At 43.4% G+C, this 15050-nt stretch overlaps 1 protein-coding gene across 1 annotated transcript in view; it reads right to left on the bottom strand.

The window, feature by feature from the left end:
* dgkg (diacylglycerol kinase, gamma) overlaps nt 1-15050 on the bottom strand; it is a 112538-nt gene that overhangs the window by 69814 nt on the left and 27674 nt on the right. Inside the window, exons 4-11 of the mRNA XM_080785040.1 lie at nt 12867-13020; nt 8388-8654; nt 6824-6976; nt 6220-6269; nt 5145-5219; nt 4487-4606; nt 3105-3222; nt 866-954 (exon numbers count right to left, since the gene is read on the bottom strand). Coding sequence (XP_080641166.1) covers nt 866-954; nt 3105-3222; nt 4487-4606; nt 5145-5219; nt 6220-6269; nt 6824-6976; nt 8388-8654; nt 12867-13020 — 1026 coding nt within the window. The remainder of the gene's footprint in view (nt 1-865; nt 955-3104; nt 3223-4486; nt 4607-5144; nt 5220-6219; nt 6270-6823; nt 6977-8387; nt 8655-12866; nt 13021-15050) is intronic.

The following is a 15050-nucleotide window of genomic DNA, read 5'->3' as shown; positions in this document are numbered from 1 at the left end:
TCAAATCAAATTAATGTCATGAAAATTAAAATAATTCAGACCCGTCTGAAGTGAGTGGTGCTGCTGTACGCACTTAGCCTCTCGTAGCGATACTAACATCACTGCGTGGATATTAGTCTCGTAATGTCCCGCCCCATATTTGCATACTGGGGCCTGATTAGTTATAGCCTGGTTCCAGACGAATCTGGATGGCTCATCACCATTTCGGGCCGTAAAGTCCTCCCACAATTGAGAGGGGGGCCAGACTTAATCTGCCTTGGGCAATATGCAATGCAAAGGCAGATGAAGGCTGGCTGCACAGTACTGTACTGTACTGTACTCCCATGAGCCTTGCTGAGCAGTTAAACTGGGCCAGAAGCCAATGAGATAGATTATTAGCCTGACAGAGTGGTCAATGTTACTGACTGTCTCATTACCTGCACCCAAGGAGTCTTTGGTACTTAGGTACGCAGTCCAAGACATTACTGGGGTGTTTTAGGTTCAATCTAGATCAGGGCGAAAGCTTTGCCAGTCACTTAATTACCCGCTGAAATACTCTGGGTCTAGATGAAAGGGTGATTTTTCAGTTTTATACAGATTATCAAAGTGTAGATGTTTTCACATCCCAAGTAACTGAATAAGATAAAATATTGTTAAACCTCAAATCTCAAGAAGCTGAGAAAAAGTATTAAAGATTATTATACTACTAGTATGATACTGACCGAGTGGATTCTTCAACATTTAAACTAATACTTTTTCATATAACAAACAAAAACAGAAAAACAACATAAAAAAGCACAATTAACATGATTTCACGTTTGCCTACTTCTGACACATCCTGTCGATAGGATTGAATTGCATGCTCGTGTGGTTGTTTCAAACTCACATTGGTATGTCTGCGGGACTTGGCGTATGTGCTGATGCAGGCAGCAATGTCTTTGGACACACAGCGCTCATGGACTGTGTACTTGCATACTGCGAGAAAAACAGCAAGATATGGTGAACCGTTAAGACAGTGAGACAGCGGATCACAGGAGCATTGGTTCACGGGGTAGAGCGGCTGCCTTGGAATTGTATGGTTCGTGGCTGCATGTGTGTGTGTGTGTGTGTGTGTGCTGTGCATGGGTGAATGTGAAGTACATTGTAAAGTGCTTTGAAGGGTCGTAAAAACTACAATGACGCTATAATAAATGCAGTCCATTCATCATTCAAGGACCCCCATTTTGATCATCATTAGGCCACAGACCCCCCATTTGATACAATATTTATCTCCGGGACCCCAATCTACACTTTAAAATCCTCAGTAATAGAGTTATAGATCCAAAAGGTCCCATTTGGTTCCAAATGGTCGACCATTTAAGTGCTTTACAGAGTTGCCCGTAATCGATGCAGAAAGCGCCAAGCAGGAGGGGGATCCCACGTTGGCTTTTGTTAAATATATAACGTTTTACAACTGAGTATAATGTTTACACTACATCACTACTTTATACATCCACGTATAACAGCATCCTAAGGTTAGCAAGGAATATCACCTCTAATACTAAGCATGTGTTGTATGGAGAATATAGTTTGCTACCTTCAGGAAGGAGATATGGTGTACCACTGCATACAATAAGGTCAGACTAAAGAGGTCCTTTGTCCACCAGTCGACCTTGAGGCTTAATCAGGAGTTGTAGTCGCCATGGGGTAATCTAAGCAGTGGATATTGCTCTTGTCTTCATGTCTTTATGTATGTAAATTGTCTTGTTCTTTGTGTTATGTCAAATGTGTGTATATGTGTTCTGCATACTTGGCTGCTGGGTCGCCAGACAAATTTCAGTGTGAACTGACAATAAAGTACTACCGGTATATCATATATCATATATCATAGCATATCAACTGCCATCTAGTGGATGAATTTGTGTATTGCACATAAGACCGACAAGACCGACATAAGCAATGTAGGGCACTATGTATACACATGCAATAACATTGCGTGCATTGCGAGTCTTCTCTCACCCCCAACGCAACTAAAAAGTACTTTGTCCTGGCCTTTAGCCCCTGGGGTTCCAGGGCAGTGAGGGCACTTGTCCACGTTGAGAACAAGTGTCGGTTGAGAAAGGAATTAGATTAGCACATCTACAAGTACAGTATAATTTGCCTCAGAACATCAGTCTGTGCGTAAGTGGAAAATAAACCTGACATAATGGGTTGTGGCTATACAGTACCATTAGCCTTGAGAAGTGCTCTGTGGCAGAACGTCGATCAATAACACAATTACACATAATGACATAGCTAATGTTTTACTAATGGTGAGTGTATGCTGCCTGTTCAGTGAAAAACTGGATTGATTCAGGGCCACTCAGACCTATAGACTAGAGGATTTGACAAGCAAAAAAGGTCGCAAATAGGGGAAGATAGAGAGAACACAGACAATAATAGATGTGACAAGAGAAAGAGGCGGTGGCAGAGATGGAGGAGGAGAAAATAGATGAAGGGGGAGATAGAGACGGACAGGGAAAAACATACAGGCATGCAGGCTGACAGGCAGGTGGACACACAGACATGGATGGAAAGGGAGGCAGACAGCCAGACAGACACGCAGGCATGACCGTCCGTCATGCAAGACAAAGCACGCCGTAAAATGCTCAGTGTTCATTTAACTCAAAGAGTGTACAAATGGAACAAAATGGAGCCGCTAAGGCGGCCGTAAGCTGAGTGGGTAGGGACTATAGGGAGGCCGTTTAGGAATTGGAACGCTGCCGATTCGGCACCGTCCGTGGCTCGCTCAGTTGATGTGTTCCTGAGCAAGGGACACTCCCCCTTGTGCTCATTCCGAGCCATCTGAGCAGCAATCGGCTGGGTGAGTGCAGAAAAGTAATTTCCTCTCTCCTGGGAACCAGTAATTACTTCCTTTCCAAATGGACCCTATATTATTGTAACTTTACATTTATACACACCACTGTTGAAGACGAGATGGCCGCCTAAAACGTTATGTGGTTTGGAATGGCATTGAATGGGTAATTAAAACAATTGATCTTTTTTAAGTGCAACCCTCTTTTTTTCCTCACTAACGTTTGCACTCTCAGAGTTAAAGCTTGGATTGTACTGTGCAGGAGTAGATCCAGGGGTACACAAGCACTCACTGGAGCAGCAGAGACCCTGCTTCCGGACTCCCAGCAGCATGGTATGGCAATAGTTACAGTACGCTGGCTTGTTGAAGTGCTTCAGTCTCCACACGTGCTGGCCATCCTCCTGGACATTCTACAGGGATGAGAACAGAATCAAGAGCAGTGGATCCTCTTTTTGATCCTCTGTTGGGAACCGGTTCAGTTCTTTTTGGTTCTTAGTCCATGAGTCAAATTGGAATGTTAATTATGAATTGAGTGTGCAAAACCATACCTGTATTAAACTGTTATCACCATGAAACTTCCCCAGTTGATTACTTACACAAAGACAATGATTTATTGTATAACAAATCTTAAAAATGTGAATATGCAAATTAGGCATCATATAGGAAAATATGCAAAAAACATGAAATATGAAAACGCTACTATACTGTGGAAGGGTTATAATATATTAATTTATTTATATTGATCCTATAAACAATTTAATATAGGTATGGTTTTGCCCACTCAATTCATAATTATTAACGTTCCAACTTTGGAGCTCTGGCTCATGGACTAAAAACTGGTTCTGAACTGAACCGGTTCCCAACCGGTGGAAAAGGGGTCTCTGTGTGAGGGTGGCAGGTTCACAGCAAAATCCTGAGTGTTCATTAAAGCGGCTATAAGCAATAATGTCAACATTTATGGGTAGAACGCTCCCAAAAAAATGTAGTCTCTGTGACACATCTAGGGGCCGCAATCTGCATTCAAAGATTTTCCTAGAAGCTCATTGGTCGATGTCTGCTTCCTGATTGGTTAGCCATAGCGACCAGGTTTTGTTTTTCCGACCAATGACAAAGCTTCTAGGAACATCTTTGAATGCAGATTGCAGCCCCTAGATGTGTCACAGAGACTCATTTTAGTTTGGGAGCGTTCTACCCATTGCTGGCTGTCTGGATACAAAAAAAAGAAGAAGAAAAGGTCATTAAAATGTTGACATATTATTGCTTATAGCAGCTTTAAGACTCTGAGGGTATAAAAATGGTTCAAATTAAAATTAACATGCAGGATTTGTGTTGGCAGGTTGATTTACGTCGACCACCTGGTAGTCAGAGGTCTGTTTTAGTATGATTCCTGGTGCTGTAACAGCTTCTGGGTGGCCGAGGAGCTAGAGATAATCGTTAAGGTTCTGTCCTTAATTGTAATGCGTATATGCAAATAAAAGCAGAGCCCAATGGAACTTAAACTAAAAGCGTTATTTATTCACACCAAACTTTTCACAAAACTTCATCCGCAGTCTTTTTTTCATGATACTTGAGATTTACAGTAGCCCAAAATACTTGCCCCCATGCAGTTACCTCCATTGCACATGTTTGCATAAACGTACCCATGGATGCATGCACACATGCATACACACATACCGTCTCCATGCCCAGCAACACCAGTAAAGGGATGGTGGTGAGGCCTCCTCTGATCCACTCCTCCAACGTGACAGTACCGTCTCGGTCGTAGTCAATCTCCTCCATCATCTCTTTTAGAATCTACAAGGGGGAGGGAGACAAATTATGGTATCAAAAATCTAATCCCAGTGAAAATTAAATGAATCAATATATTTTATCCAAAGCATTCACCCATTCACACACACACACATTCATACACCAATGGCGGAGGTAACCGTCCAAGGCACATCGGGATCAACTAGGGATTCAGAGTCTTGCTCTGCCGGGCCACTCTAACCCTGAGCCACTGCCGTTCACAACTTCCACAGGTCTGGATACATTTCATGGTGGCAAAAGTATAGGCATGAAATTGTATATAATGTTTTGTATAATAATTGGGAAGCATATTGACTTGCCAGGATGGGAGGAATTGTGCGTTTTCTAGATCTACCATATTTTTGAAGAATTTGGGAAACAGAAAATGTTTGAGAACTATACTGCTGAAGGGTCACAGGACTTTAGTGTGTATATATAAATAAAGTTGACTTTGTGGACCTTTACCACCATAAAAAGAGTGTTTTTTTTGTTTTGTTTTCAGGCTAGCTCATCTCCAGTTGATCTCCGGAGTGGTTCTGCTCACCGGCCGTAACTCTGTCGAGTCCCACTCCAGGTACTCCGCCACATGAACCATCTGATTGATGATACGATCCAGCTCCTAAATCAGAAAGGAAGAGATCCCGGCACAAAGAAACACAGTGTTAAAACCCACGTAAACCATCTTATATACCTACGAAACTTGACCAGAGTTGGCTCTGTACTTTTTCTCTGTACACAGAATCTTGTCACGAAACATCAATCTACGTCAATCTAGAAGTTGTGGCAAAGGAGGCTGAGAAACAGCCAAAAGACACACATCCAAAAAACCTAGTCATAGACAAATAATAAAAAAGTCCGCACACCAATTTATGCTCCCAGACATACAGTATATATACTTATAGAAGTGGTAACGTGTCGGGCCCGAAACGTGTGGACTTTTACATTCTTAATCTAGAACTTGTGAACTTGAAGATCTGCTATTTTCGGCAATGGTTGCCCTCAGAAAAGGAATAAAAGAGTTTAAGTGGTTAAGACCACGCGCTTTTTTTGTTGTACAACTGGTCACCCTCTCCTCACATGTTTCAAAGGTACGTAGATGGAAACTCTTACTGACAATGTGAAGTGCACTGTGACACAGGAGATGAAATGTGCAGCAATAAAACAGATAAATGTACAGATAAAAGAGAAAGGGTGTATTCATTGCAAGAAAAACGTATACAGTATATTAACTACAGTAAGTAAGTATAGTAAACACCTGTGCCTGTGTTAAGTCTATAGTGTAAAATATCACCATTTGGAGTCTACTGGACTCTGGAGGAATGACGCTCTCTGTTTGGGAAAGCTGTCCAGCACATTGCTGTTATGAGAGTGAACAGAGCAGGAGATTCCACTATCAACAATGACTTCATGTAAACACTGGAGTGTTGTGTTCAAGTTGCTATTCCTGGAGTGGCTATGCTCACAGAAGACAGAGACATTGAGAGTAGAAAGAGACAGCTAGAGACAGGGAGTAGTCTCACACAAAGTAGACACAGTGACAAAGAGTCACAAAGAAAGAAAGAAAGAAAATTGGAGTACAGAGAGAGACACATGGAGTGAGACATAAACGGTTGTCTCACCGAGCTGTCCAGCACCCCGTTGCCATCTGTGTCGTACAACCGGAACATGACTAGAGGGGGAATGAGAGAACAGAGAACCATGATGACTCAGCGGCAATGAGTCCATGTAAACCTTCCCCTTCCTGAAGCCTCTCCAGAGAGCCCCGCAGGGTCAAGTAGTGGAGCATGCCACTATACGGCATCGGTGACAGGGGAAAAGATTAGTGTCTATGTTCTATGTGCATGTAGTGTACGTGTGCAGATATAGCCTCAGAAGCTACAGGACACAATTTGGTCCACCATGAGGGCTCAGGCACGTCACTGATCTCTGCTCAGTGGCATACTAATGAGGATGTCCAACAGGCAGCAATGGGCCCCAGGAGACCAGGAGACAGTTCAGGGAAAGGAAGTCTTATTGCTCATGGTGTCAAGCTAAGTTGAAAGCTCGGTGCTGCTGGGAGGTCAGATACGTCTTCTACTGTGTGTAAGTGTTTATACTGTACACTGCTTTCCCTCCTTTGCCCAGACAAACAAATATTCTAATTGCATACAACACCTGCTTCGACCGCACATCCCCGCGAGAGTGCTGTACTCGCATCCCTTATCCCAGACTTCCGTGACTCACACTCCAGCTTGTCCTCCGGTGTGCCCCTCTCCAGCAGGGACAGATAGCAGACAATGTCCTTCAGGAAGACGACTTGGGGCGACGGCAGGGGGGTGCCCTTCTGGGGCGACGGGCTCCGCCGCGTCGATGTGTGCTTCTCTGACCGGTTCCTCTCTTCGGGCGGGCAGACAGACCAACAGACCAACAGATAGACAGGGTTTTCAGTTAGGTTGTTTTTATCACTTATTAAAGCACGATGGGCGGCTTCACGCTCTGTGGATTGGTCGGGGGCCCCGAATTTGATAGTGTCAATGTGTTGTTTAAATGGCGCTAAGAAATGCTCTGTATGTAAGACAGCAGTGTGCCCTAATGGCACCAGAATACACATGGGCACTAAATAGGCGCATCAATTGTGTAGGTCGGGTTTAAAAGATCGACAGCATAAGTGCTCGTTATGCTGTCCCAGTGAATCTCCTCAGCATACTGGGAATTGAAAACGACTAATTTGGGGAGCAGATGGGACTGGGACATTCAAGAGAGACTTTTGCTAACCTTTGAAGGCACAGCAGCAACATAAAGACTCAGCATGCATGCAGTACACAGCAAAGGCAAATCAAAACAGCGTGATGTCATCCTCACAGGATGTCATGTGAGTGTAAAAGGATTAAAGCACCATGAGGGCATGAGTCATGTTCCAAACGAATATTTTTTTACTAAGTACAGTAATAGTGGTCCGGGCGGCTTGGCATAGCCGACTGGGCACCTATAGCCCGACTCCCAATCTCAACCACTTTTGCCCCCATCTCTCTCCCCATTTCCAGTCAGCCTACTGCAGTGTTGTAAATGGGGTTTCAATGTAATGCGTCCCAGGATCCAGGTGAGGTCTTTTAGATGGGTCTCAGGGACATTTTATGAGTCCCACTTCAACAACGTTAGGACTCATATTTAGTCATTTTTTAAATTGCAGCATTTAACCCCCATTTATATGAATATAATATATTATGTTAATATGTTAGAATATGGTTAAATTCATGTAGACAATGTATCTGAAAGAAATAAACACAACACAACAATGCAAAGTATGCAAACAGAACAGTATATAAAGTAAATGTAATAGCACCCATATAAATTTAAGTAAATTAAATACTTTGTGGTACACTCAGCTCAAGTGTATGGTGCATTTATGCAGAGCTCAATTAAAGTCTCTCGTTGTCATATACTATAACAACAACCGTCCTACAACAAAGACAGTTTATTTCATGAAAATGCCGCGACTGGCTTGCTCACACGAGTTTCAGTTTGTTACACTCGTGATTCCCATTCAATCAGGTCTGCTCATAATAACAACAGAGACGTCACGCTTCACTCCTCCAGCTGTTCAAAATGGCGGCGCTCATGTGTTATCATTATCGTTATTTTTGATCGTTGATTTGTCACTCTCTCATACAGGTACAATCAGTCAAATGTGGGTGTGGTATCACTGGTATGTTTTGCAAGACTGCAAAACAGCAGCAATACAATATCCAAGGATAATAAGGATAATACCGGACTGTAATTAAATGAAGTTACGTTAAACTAGCCTCACCTGGTGAGAGATGGGGAGAGATGGGGGTCCTGGCAGGGCCAGAGTTGGGGGTCAGGGCATTGCTGCAGCTCTCTGAGGCATTAAGCTGGGTGCAGGGGGATCTGTGGGGAGCACCGGGCGTGTGGCCCCCTGTCCCTGAACGCTGCGAGGATGAGCGGGATGAACAGGGCGAGGTGGTGGCCCCTGAGCCTGGCATGGTTGTACCTCCGGAGTGCTCTGGAGTGAATCGGCCCCTAGCTGAAGGGATGCTGCTTTTCCCATTCATCCCTGTTGGAGACAACATGAGAGGGGGAGGAATGAAGTTCATTGAATGACTGGAATTTTACAGGATACACTGGAAAAATACAGTGTTAATTTAAGTTAACTCTCTGGATTTTATTGTGTAGAATAGATGAGGTGGGGGGGGGGGTGTTTGACATTTTGTTTTTACACACTATTCAAATGTTCTTATGTTGATCATAACATACCATTACTGAATGTCAAGTCTCCAGGGTTTTCTTCAGAATATGTATGACACTGAACTAGTGGTTCTCAAATGTTTTATTTGCAAGGATCCCAAATTTGTACAGTGTACAAATGGAACCAAATGGACTAGTGGTCCTATTTGGTTCCATTTGTACACTCTCAAGAGTTACAGACCTGCTATGGCCATTTAGGGCTGTCTCTTTGTGTATCTGATACACTCATTTTGTATATGTCCATGGCAAAAATTGAATTTGGACAAAAATTGAATTTTGACAAATTGAATTTTGACAAAAATTGAATTTTGACAAATTGAATTTTGACAAATTGATATTTGACAAAAATGTCTACCACAAGCCAGCATAGTTATGATGACCTTGCCTTTCCTCCCTCTAACAAAAACTTTCATGAAAATAGCTGATCTACAAGCCCAATGCGTTATGTTTGCTTATTGTGACTTGCCCAGAATAGGGACGTAGGCATGTAAAGACACATTGTGATGATATATTGATTTCTAACAGGCCACAATATAAATCGATTTAACCCTAGCTAGGTTCTAAACAAGAAAGCATGTTTTACAGTTGTTGCACAGAAATGAAGTACATTTACATGAAAAGTATGCTACTTAATGCAATGCAGTTAAATAAAAGTTGTGCAAATATGAGATTGATAGCTCTTCATTATATATTCATTTGTCTGGAAAATAATTGTTTAAAAAAAATCTGCCTTTGTGCAGTCTTTGTGCAGCTACAACCACAAGAGCACAACAACACTATAAACCATGAGACTGCCATATAGTCTTTGTGCAGCTACAACCACAAGAGCACAACAACACTATAAACCATGAGACTGCCATATAGTCTTTGTGCAGCTACAACCACAAGAGCACAACAACACTATAAACCATGAGACTGCCATATAGTCTTTGTGCAGCTACAACCACAAGAGCACAACAACAAAAGCAGGAACTATTAGGCTCACTGTGCCGCCGAGATGACTTGACCCTGATGACATAATTTCCCTCTGCGCCGGTATACCTGTAATGGGGGCACAGGCCACTTTGGTCTGTATAGAGATGCCTGCATGGACGGAACGGTCCTCTGGGGTCCGTCAAAGTAACGTTTGAGGGTTAAAGGAGAGAGCGGAGAGTGCCAGAGTCAGGGAGAGTCGGTGAGGGAAAGTTTAGCCAATTATATACACACACAAACACAAAGTGACAACAAGGGAACAGGCCTTGCAGCAGTCACTATACTCCAGTGGCTCTAAATTACGGACAGTTCCCAAGGTTAGCAAACAAGCTAGCCTATATGAGTTGGAAATGAATTGTCACTTTCAGACAGTCAAATAAAATGACGCGATATTCTGAATCCTCCGAACGCTTTTATGAGCAGGAAAACGAATGCTCTAACCTCCAAACTGTCTCCCACAGGCACAATAGAGGCCTCTCTGAGTAGTCTGGTCCGCGGCACAGGGCATTAAAGAGACGGATATTGTGTTGGGTCCTGAGAGGGGAAAGAAACACATAAATCCGCATGCCCTTGCTGCTCACAATGGAATCATGGCCCTACGATGATCACAGTCTTTGTCGGGGCCATCTCTCTCGTGCTTAGGAGAGGCTAGTCTGAATTCTGTGTCTGTGCCACTGCTTTGGATGTTTAGACTATATTCGGCCCTACACAGAATAGTACGTTTAGGAGGGTATAGTCATTGCAGGAGGATGTAAATCATGTGTGATGGGGTCTAATTGTAACAGTGAAAGTGTCACTGGGTGGTAAAGAAAGGCCACTATTCTAAAGCGATGAATCCAGTAACCACCAGGTGGCAATGTAGACTATTATGTCGAGAGTCTCCAAGAGTGGGATTCCACAAACAGACAAGGTAGAAGGAACATGTTGTGTTCTCTTCCCTCAGATTCCTCTCTATATTACAGACGCAGCAGGGTCCCCAGCTCCATGCACATCTCTTGTAAAACCCTTTCATTCTGGCAGTTTATCATTTCAAAATCCACATTAGAGTGTTCAGTTCTCAACCGCACCGACCTGAAAAGGTCCACTTAAAGCTTTCTTTAGCTGGAGGACAGCCCAGGTAAATACAACAGAAAACATACAAGAATGGCTATTTTGATCAGAGTTTTACTATTATTTCTATATATATGACCCAAATCCAAACCCTAACCCTACCCTAAATGACGGACCATGATAGACCAAATCATATAGAACAATAAAAATGTTTTTAGATTGGGTCCCAGAAATAAACATTTTATAAATGGGGGTCTGTGGCATAATGCATATTGAATTTGGAGTTCTTGAAATGAAAAAGCTTGAGAATCCTTACTCCTGTGAAAAGCCAAAAATCGAATGAACATAAACAAAGTCACTTTGAGGTGTCAGTTGTGTGTGAGACATACTGTAGAATCGTGAGTCGTGACATTGTGACATTCAATTAAGTCACTATTATAGTAAAATCTATTCTGTTATCCAGTCATTGATTTTTTTTCCGGCCAATCTTAAGCCAGCATCTAAGCTCCTGCTTCGGAGAGTGAGTCTCGATGTCCTGTGATGATGTTTAAAGGTGCAACCCCAACACTTGTGCCCTTATGGGATTCAAGCATGGGTCTCTGACATGAGAGACCACATTTCTACCACTCTGCCAACAAGACATCCCCACTTGGCCAGAGAAGATATTGCGTTATGAGCTTCAGGTATAGAACTACTAGAAGGTATCATACCTGACAACAATATCCAATTTCTCAGCGAGAAAGTGACAACCAGGTGCTCAACGGAGACGGTCACGCAGAAGTCAGTAAAGTTAAAAAGTAATAAGGTGCTCCTGGATCAGACGGGATAAGACATCATATATAAAAAATGGGAGATCTATCTATTCTGGACACTCAAAGTTTAAAAAGAGGGAACATCATGTTTCGACCTCACAAGATCTTCGACAATGGCAAAACATGTTTGTGGTTTTATTTGTGTCTTGTTCAAGCCCACACAACAGCCCTTCTCTCTCTCTGTGTAAAACGGAAGGCCCAGGCCCAGCATGAAATACAAATAGAATCCTAATTGCAGTATCCCTTCATCACTCCATCTGTTCCCCAGCTCGTCCGCTTCTCCAGGGCTCGGCAGGCAGGATACGGAGCAGAATGCCAGGGACCAGGACACACATGTAAACCCATATGGCATGGCAAGGAGGTGGTGGACACAGTTTAAAATCTGCACAAAGCACAGCAGCAGTAATGAACCCAAGTCAAGTGTCTGTCTCTGTCTGTCTGTCTGTCTAGACTGTATGAAATTGTCAGTGATAATTTAAAGCTGTGATTTTCAGCTGTGGGATTCAAACCCGGGAGACCACATTTCTACCACTCATCCAATGTGTGTGTGTGTGTGTGTGTGTGTGTGTGTGTGTGTTAACCCATTTTGACCTGAGATCAGATTCTAAAAATGCTAAATGCGCTATGAGCTTGTAGATCTGCTATTTTTCAATAGCTAAAGCATAACAATGCCAACACCAAAAGGGGTTACCGCCCAAAATGGGTGTGAAGATGCAAATCCTTTTTTTTTTTTTGGCTTAAGCCTTTTTCTTATTTTTTTTGATAGAGGGATAGATGAAAGTAGGCTGACAGGAAATGGGGAGAGAGATGGGGGGGTAACACGCAGTAAAGGACGTCGGGATCGGGAGTCCATCCCCCGTGGCACACTGCCAGACTGGATTACCGGCCAAGGTGCCCAGACAGCTACGCCAGCCGTCCGGGGCCGAAGATGCAAATCGTGATCGAGATTGAGCCGCGATTGGCACCTGCTGGCCTAGTGGTCCTTACAGCGCATCGCGTGTTCGAGTCCCGTTCATGACGACCTTTTGCTGCATGTCTCTCCCCTTTTCTCTGTCCATCTTCACTGTAACTATCAATAAAGGCACAAAAACTAATCTTAAAAAAACAAAAAGAGATTGAGCCGCGAGAGATCTGCATGACAACTGGCTCAGTCGGAAAGGAAGCACACACAAAGTCAGCGTGCCTACCCAGCATGCCTGCTCCTGCACGGGACACATCAGGCGAGCAGCCTCCGCCCGTCTTACTCTTGAAGGAGGTGAAGAGGTGCTGACACAGCTCCTCTGGGATGTCGTTCTCCAGGTAGGTGGCCATGAAGAGGTGGAAGCCCTCATAGTCGATGGGCTGCGAAGGACAGGATAACGCGGTGAACGAGTTGTCGACAAAACTATACAGCATGCTACCACAGTACGCCCACAAATTAAGCTTTCATACGACAATGTATGGATATATACATTTTGTTAGAAGACTGACTACATGATGAGGATTGTCAGTTTCTAAAATGGCCCTGGTTGATACTTGCGGTGTTAGCCTCCGTCAAATGTAAATTTCAGATGACATGGGCATAGCGTAGAGTGGACCAGTGGTTCTCAAAACCGTTTGTCTTCAATATTCCCTACAACATTTTGCTCAGAAAACCATAGCTAATCATAACGCACCTTTTGAAGAATAAAACATGTGAAAGAGTTGCAATTAGTGCAATTAGTGACAGATGTATTTTTAACTGTGGCATAACATCTCATTAAGTCCAGGTTTGATGTCAATATGTTAAAATAATGTGCAAGTAAGTTATTGCTTTCCATTTTAACAACAGTTGTGCTAGGTACCTTTTTGATTTAATTTGGTTTAATAATTCAGCAGATCAGCAGGTTCACACAAAGTTTGGCAATGTTGTATCATTAAACATAACGGTAAAATAATTTCATTTTCCACATTCTCCCCCTATAGTACATCTCAATACACATGCCTCCCTTTGAGAAGCACTGGCATAGACAACAAATGGTTTAAGCTGAAGGTCATTAGACCGAAAGCCTACTTCCAATTTATGGACATTTAACAGTGTTAAATGTCAGTAAAAAGTTCAAAAGCATACAGGCACTGGCAGTCTGTCCAATCAAAATGGAGACAAAGACCTGAAGAAACAAAAACAACGACTTGGTGCCAGAGGCCTGATGGAATAACAAAGGCTTAAGACAAATAATACAGTAGATGACCAAACATGTCAAATCAACATTCCAGGGTTATGGAACTACCTAACCTGTTAAACCCAGCAATCCCCTATCTCCCGCCCAGATAACTGCCCCTCACACAGACACATGGAGGGGGGACATAACAGCAGTGGACGTGACCCAATGGGACCTCATGGACACTTGCCCTTGGCCGTCTGGCACGGCGAGAAATCATCTGGTATCTGGTGGGATATGTCATGTTATATGTCATGTCATGTCGTATATACTGGACAGAATGTGCATGCAGTCTGCCGACACAGACACCACACAGCATGCAGAGCCCACTGGGCTGTGGCTTACTTGGGTGAGAACATCTTGCTTCTGTTTAACAGTCGGAAATAACAGGAGGGGAGGAAGGAGGGAGGAAGGCAGGAGAGAGGAGGGAGGAAGAGAGGAATGGAGCAGATAGAAGGAGGAGAAGTGGTTGTTAGCTACTTTACGCTGGCGGAGTGGTTACCTAGGGTTTTGACTCGCTTGGCCCGGCACTCTCTTATGAGGTTCTCTGCTGGATCATTTTCATTGGTGTGGAGAGAGGAGACACACTCACCCCAGAAACACTTTACCCACTTGAACCCTTATTCTGTGCAGAACATTGAGTGAAAAGGAAAAAAAAAAGACAAAACAGGAGGGGGCCTATAGTAAAGAGCCCCGGGGGACTCCTATCAATAGACTATAAGTGTTTTTTAGCATGTTCTCACAAGGAACGTTCCCATTTGCTCCATATCACCTTTCCACATAAGGTCTTTGTATATCTGTTCCTCTAATATTCTGCATTAAAAAGACACCTGCAAAGTAGTGGAGAGTGTGTGTGTGTGGTGGGGGGGGGGGCTCTTGGAAACTATATCCATCACAGAAGAACACACACGGTGGGGATGATCCTGTGCCTTTTGCACTCTTCTCCATATTAGGCATTGGCAAACAAACCACAAGGCTCTTATTTGCTGTGCTGGGCAGATTGAGTGAAATATGCTAACACGCACACGCACACGCACACGCACACACGCACACACACACACACTCTAACCATGATACCTTTCCTTCATTTATGTAATTTGTCCAGATGAGATTGTTTTCTTTTTAGTGACAGAATCCTCAGCAATGGGCCATCGTTTCCCATGAGCCAGCACACTGGATGACTGTTACAGG

This window comes from Protomyctophum bolini (genome assembly GCF_963924005.1).
Source record: "Protomyctophum bolini genome assembly, chromosome: 16".
In the NCBI taxonomy this organism is placed as follows: domain Eukaryota; kingdom Metazoa; phylum Chordata; class Actinopteri; order Myctophiformes; family Myctophidae; genus Protomyctophum; species Protomyctophum bolini.
Note: the sequence above shows the minus strand (reverse complement) of the source record. Positions and strands in the feature narration are given on the sequence as shown.